At 32.9% G+C, this 6638-nt stretch overlaps 1 protein-coding gene across 1 annotated transcript in view; it reads right to left on the reverse strand.

Annotated features, from left to right (window-relative positions):
- The window catches only part of rps6ka5 (ribosomal protein S6 kinase, polypeptide 5), a 50405-nt gene extending 48610 nt beyond the window's left edge, over nt 1-1795 (reverse strand). Inside the window, exon 1 of the mRNA XM_030126606.1 lies at nt 1492-1795. Within this exon, the coding sequence (XP_029982466.1) occupies nt 1492-1561 (70 nt within the window). The 5' untranslated portion in view covers nt 1562-1795. The remainder of the gene's footprint in view (nt 1-1491) is intronic.
- Nucleotides 1796-6638: the final 4843 nt, after the last annotated feature.

The following is a 6638-nucleotide window of genomic DNA, read 5'->3' on the forward strand; positions in this document are numbered from 1 at the left end:
ACCTTTTATTTGGGATTTCCACAAAAGTTTAGCAATGGACACCCTGTGAGTTTTTTTTCAAGGGGTAGGCCTACATTCTCCTGAAATTAGTGATTTGACTGTAATATCAAAAAAAGGTAATGGTTGAAAGTACTCTGAAATAAAAATGTATTTGGCAACACAAATGTAATCTCTCATGACACAGCTCTTGGAAATGGATGATATAAAACACTGATAACCCAAAATTTGCAATTGTTTGGTGTAGAGGGCCAAATTAAAATGGAATTTTCATATAAAAACAACTTCTGATATCTAGCCGGAAGGGTTTGACAGAAAGGAATGGTGATGGCTTGTCAGGTAATTTTGTCCTGATTTGTTTGAGAAGATGACTTTGCAGAACTTTTACCTGAACAGAACTGAGCAGAATGCTACAGGTCTTGGCTTTTGCCCTGTCTCTATTATTGATACTGCCACCAGGTTAAATGCTACAAGTCCAAAGCAAAGTTAAGCTTATTCAGTAGCATTAAAAAAAATTAAATTAAATTAAAAAAAGACTGCCTGTGACAACTAGACTGACTGGATATTTAGGGCAGGGCAGTAAATGGGCAGCACAGCACTTGCAGAGCATCTGCAACTGAAATCTTCATTCAACCATCACGTGCAACAAACTACAGTTACACTTGACTTAAATCAACCACTAATGTCAATTTCTGCTTGAAAATACAGCAATAACTATGACCTTAACTGTGATTCCTGACTGTGTGACGTTCGAGATGCAGGATGCATGTAAACACATGTTCGCCTACTTAATTTAGCAAAAACAACAAAAAAGGCAAACAGGATTCAGCATCTGTGCATGATACTGAATTCTGCTAACTCTAAAGTGAATGGGGCTGGCTCACAGACATGAATAAGTCTGAATATGACATACTAAGCAGTAGCCTCACACATGCTATAATGTTACAGTGTAAAAGCATGCTAACGTTAGCTTATGTGAAATGACAGCATTGCAGATGTCTGTACTCTTCGTCGGCTAAGGAGAAGTTAGCTGTAACCATTAGCAATCACAATAACAGGAAAACTGATGAAAACAATACTGAACATTTAGCTCAGCGCTGACAAGAGCATGGACTTCTCTGAAGTCAAATCTCTGTCAGAGGTCTGATTTTACCCAGTAATTTCTTACCAAGCTTCGGCTAATGTATTACTTGTGTTGATCGCTGTTACTGACTAGCAAATAGCTAACATTAGTTGGATGGTTAGATAACGGTAGTTTGCGTGAGTTAGCGCTAACGTTACAAGTCTTAAGGGCAGTCAGTCACCGCTAGCCTTCCTCTGCCATTTTTGGACCGGACTTAGGTTCATGTTAGCTCTGTCCAAACGCCCATTCACAGACACTTGTCTGTTCCAAGCTAGCCAGCTAACACCTCTGTGCTGGCAAGGGGCTGCAAAAGACAAAATGCAAATAAAAGGCACTGTCCTCAGAGTGCAACTAGCTCACAGCTAACTTACCATTTTTCAGCTCATGTTTCACAGTAAACAGGTCACCTTCTCTGGAAGATCCCTCCATCGGGGATGGCATCGTACTTTCGTGTTCCAGTTATGTTCAAAGATGCTTTTCAGACAAGGTTACGTTCTTTTCGCAACCTTATCTGCAGTATTAACATGGAAGATTGTAGTTATGAAGCAAGAGAACAACCGGCATGGGAGGCACACGTCAAACTTAACAGAAAAATAGGAAGAATGTTGTTACTATACCCAGATGCAAGCCAACCCAGAAGAAACACTTGTTTCTCCAGCACAACACCACTCCACTACCTTCAACCAGCCAGTCCCTCTGCGCTGATTGGGGTTGCTATGTGAACATGTGTCCTCTCATTGGTTGTTTTTCGTGGCAGTGACACATAAGTCCCGCCTCCCTCAAAAGACTGGTACTACGCCTCAGATGTTCCTGAATCCTCCTGAGAGCCAGGAGAGGAGAAGTTTGGCTTTTTACATGAAACCAGGGCTCAAACATGCGGCCCAGGGGACAAATGCCAAAGGTTCCAATGCGGCCCCTGGGATGAATTTACAAAATGCCAGAATTCCACAGTCAAGGCTGTGGAACTCATTTTAGTTCAGCTTCAATATGATCAAGTAAAATAATAATAACCTAAAAAAATAATGACTCCATTTTTTTTTCTAAGTTTCATGTGAAAAAAAAAAATCAATATTACATCATGTCTATGAATAATGACAACTTCAAATTTTTGTCTTTGTTTTAGTGCAAAAAATAACATTACATTATGAAAATATTTAAATCAAATCAAATTTTATTTATATAGCGCCAAATCATAACAAAAGTTATCTCATGACACTCTACCTATAGAGTTGGTCAGAACCAGACTCTAAGCCAATTTACATTTACAAACTATCCTCTAACAATAAAATATGAATAACCTGAACAAAAATGAACAACCTGAAATGTCTAAAGAAAATTAAGCACAGTTTGAACTATTTTCTCCCTGTTACTAAGTGTTTAGTGTCTTTGCAGATCCAAGCCAGAATGCACATGGAGAAATGAAAAGTTGAGGCAGAATATTGTTAAAATTGTACTTATTTTTCTTAAGAAATTTTAGTTTTTTCAGGTTATTCACATCTTTTTTGTCTGGATAGTTTATAAAAGTAGGTATTTTCATAATTGAACGGGGTTGTTTTGCACTAAAACACAGACAAAAATTTGGAGTTGTCATTATTTATACGTTATTATGTCACTATTTTACTGGTTCCGGCCCACTGGAGATCAAATCGGGCTGAATGTAGAACCTGAAAGAAAATGAGTTTGAGAGCCCTGCATTAAACAATTGTGTTGATTGGAAACTGCATAATGCAATGTTTTGTTTTGTTTTTTTTCCAGATACATTTTAAAATTTATTTTTATTTATTTATTGTTTTTTTTTAATGGAATGTCTTTTTGCAATGGACAGAATTTTTGAAGTAAAACTGTCAAACTTTTGTCCCTACAGAGGACAAAAAAACATTGCTGGGTCTCAGGAGGGTATAGTCTACATGTCAAAGGTCAAAAGTGCATGGATCTAGGTACTCACGCAGAGGAAGTGTCATGGGTAAATTGAATTGCAAATGTGTAAAGAAATTATTCAAGATGGCACTGAACGTGCAGCAGCAGGTTATTGTAACTCTCCCATCTAAAAGAAAAGTTTTTGACCTTATTGATTTCACAAATTTGAAAATTAAGTTTGGTGGAACTTGTGCTGTTACAATGCAGTTGTGTGGAACAGTCAATGCAACATGAAATATGAAGATATGACCCTTAACCCTGTCATGCATGAATTATGAGAGCTTTAATCAAGATTTTTTTTCCTGAGTGTTTTTAGTCCTCTTTAGGCATGAAAAAAACAATGCGATTGAATTTTTTTATTTATTTATTTTTTACTAACCTATTTGTCACGGAGTTACAAAAATGTCCACCTAGCTGGACAGCATACAGTAAATTTTTGAAGCAAAGAAACATGCATTTACTGTCATACCGTGTGAAAACTATGAAATAAATGGTTTTTGTTTAATGTTGCTAATCTGATGTTTTCTCACATTTTAACATACTATAATTGTAGTTATTACTCACTCAAATAATATGCAAAAAACAACAAAACACAACAACTTCTCGTTTTTAAAAAAAAGTTAATTATAGTCTAATAACAATTAACAATTGATTTACACTCAAATATGTTGCTACAGATCAGGTTTCTCAAGTACTGCAAAGTTACGGTAACGGTATGAATTGCAGTGTTTTATGGGATGGTGCATAAGTCCACTGTGTTGGTTGATATGCAACTAAAACAACAAAATCATGAATATACAAGAGAACAGCTGGAGAATGACTGTCCTCTGCAGTGACCGCTATGTGTGAAAGGGATAAATGTCACATGTGGATTATCTGGGTATTATAGGTTTTTACCATATAAAAAATATCCATTTATACACATATTGTTTTGAATACACTTTTTTACATAAGCATTATTTTTAGCCATGGTGAAACAAGTGTTAGGCAACATTTATCAGGCAAGTTAACAGCACAGAAAATGTCTTCACCTGTCAGTTCCTGACAGATGAGCTTCTACAGATTAAGATTATGATTTAATCATTACTGTGTGTGAGTGCATTTGGGTTTTGCACTTTTTTTTTTCTAAGCTTGCAGCAGTAAACCCACAAGATTTCAAGTAAGAAGTAAGACTGCAATGCTAATGAAGGATTACATGAATAAACATAAACAGAAAAAATAAACATGAGTATGCAGAAAATGAAATTAACTTCACAGAATAAAATATGAATTTCACATTAAATTACTCAAGTTACATAAAGAGCCGTCTGTTGCAGACACATGTTGTGTTGTTATATAAGTTATAATTATAGCACATTTTTATGAGTGACAAAATTGTAAGAACAAAAGAAAATAATTTCACCCTGGTCCTCCATCTTCATTTTTTATAGAAAGTGTTTACTTTGAAAGATGTGTGTTGGATTTAAAACTTTTAATTCTCATCAGAAGTTTACAAATTTAACTGCAAAATGTCAAACACTGGACAGTTACAGATGTAATGAAACATATTTCCCGAAATAGTTTAAGAATAGCCTATTACAAACATTTTATTTTTGCTCAGTTAATTTATCAGACATTACTTTGTGTGAGTGTTTGTTTTCAAGTTAATATTTAACATAGGAACAGAGAAGGTTCCTTTTTTGATATGAGTCATTTGGCTCCCCTCTGTGGTTTCAGTCTGTCATTGCTTGCTGCATCTCAAAGTATGTGTTTCTACGTGACATAGATGTTTGATACGAGGGCCGTTCAATAAGTTCATGGCCTCACCCAGAACAGAACAACACAGACTGATAATTTATATTTTATTTTTCAACATAATCTCCATTTACAGCAATGCACTTGGTCCATCGATGTTCAAGCATCACTATCCCATCACGAAAGAATGTAACATCCTGTATTATAACAACCAGTATTTCTGGGTGAGGCCATGAACTTATTGAACGGCCCTCGTATATGTGATAACTAGAGAAACATTTCCCAGTAAATTGCTAAAAAAAAAAAAAAAAAAAAAAAAATAGGTATACCCTGTTTTTAATTTTCATTTCTTTGGTATATTAGTTTTTTGTTTTTGTTTTTTTTTTTCTTTTTTTTTTTCTTTCAAGTTTATTGAAAACATTTGACCATACAGTAAAAAATTTTTGAGCAAACAACAAGATGTCAAAAAGGGAAAAGCATTTGAACATATAAGTTTAGGAAAATAATGCATAGATTTAAAGATACAAGTAAGAAAATTAAATAAATAAAAGTAAAGGAATAAACAAGAAGAGAATAAATAAATAAATAAATAAATAAATAAAATTACAACTTAAATTCGTCACATAAGGCTTTAGTCTCCACAGCTTTAGGGTTAGTGCAAAAGTTAAGTGTGTCTAGGTAGGATTTTAAGTAAGATTTAAAGACCACAAAGCTGGGTTTCTGATTGGCAGATTTGCTGGCATGTACATGAAATTTGGCTAATAAGGAAATGAGATTAAGAATAAACAATTTCCAAGTAGGCAGATCAGTAATACAGAAACCAAATAAAATATCTTCAATTTTGAAGTTAAAAGAAATATCCGGCTTTCTATTAAAAAAAAAACCCATTGATATCACACCAAAAAAAATTTGACAAAAGTCATATTCCCAAAACAAATGAGTTAACAATAATGTTTTCATTATTTTCTTTGGTATATATATTTATATATTTTTTCCAACTTTATTAACAACATTTGAGTATACAGTACAGATTTTTAAACAAACAATAAGATGTCAAAAGGGAAAAAGCATTAGAATATATAAGTTTAAGAAAATAATGCATAGATTTAAAAATACAAAGCATAATATACAAATAATAATAAAAAAAAGAAAAAGTAAATAAATAAATCTCACAAATATAAATAAATAAATGCAACAGAGAGTTCAATCAGTATTAAAGAATTGTTTATAAATAACCAAGGTGTTAGTGTTTTGTTTTTTTTGTTTTTTTTTTAATGAATTCTAAAGATTTAATGTAATTTTCAAATTCTAATAGGAAGAATTAAAAATTTGGGTGTGTTTTAGTATATTTGTTTTTATGTATATGAAATTTTCCAAATAATATGAACAAATTCACAATAAATTCTAGATTGTCAGTATCATGTTTAAAATAAGTAATTACATTTTGGGATGTTATATTTATTTTATTGTTACTTTTAGATATGATATAATTTTCCATTTTGGACCAAAAATTAGAAGAATGTTCACATAAAAAGAATAAGTCCAGAGTAGTTTCAGAGTAAGAATGACAAAAGTTATATATTTCTTCCACATCATAAAATTGACACAAAATAGCATTGGAGGGATATATGTTATGTAAAATTTTGAGATGTAAAATTCTAATTTTGTTTGTAATACAATATTTATGTGGTAATGTTCATGCTTTTGACCACTCAGTTTTAGAGACAGTTGAATTCCATACTGTTTTACCTCTGGGGGAAATTTTCCTCTTTCCATTCAATGCATTGCCTATATGTCTGTTATTACAGCTTGAACTAAAAATATTAATGCCATTGATCAATAAACAAGGTTTATTTGTCTGTGATGA

The sequence above is a fragment of the Sphaeramia orbicularis genome, chromosome 22 (assembly GCF_902148855.1).
Source record: "Sphaeramia orbicularis chromosome 22, fSphaOr1.1, whole genome shotgun sequence".
Taxonomy (NCBI): domain Eukaryota; kingdom Metazoa; phylum Chordata; class Actinopteri; order Kurtiformes; family Apogonidae; genus Sphaeramia; species Sphaeramia orbicularis.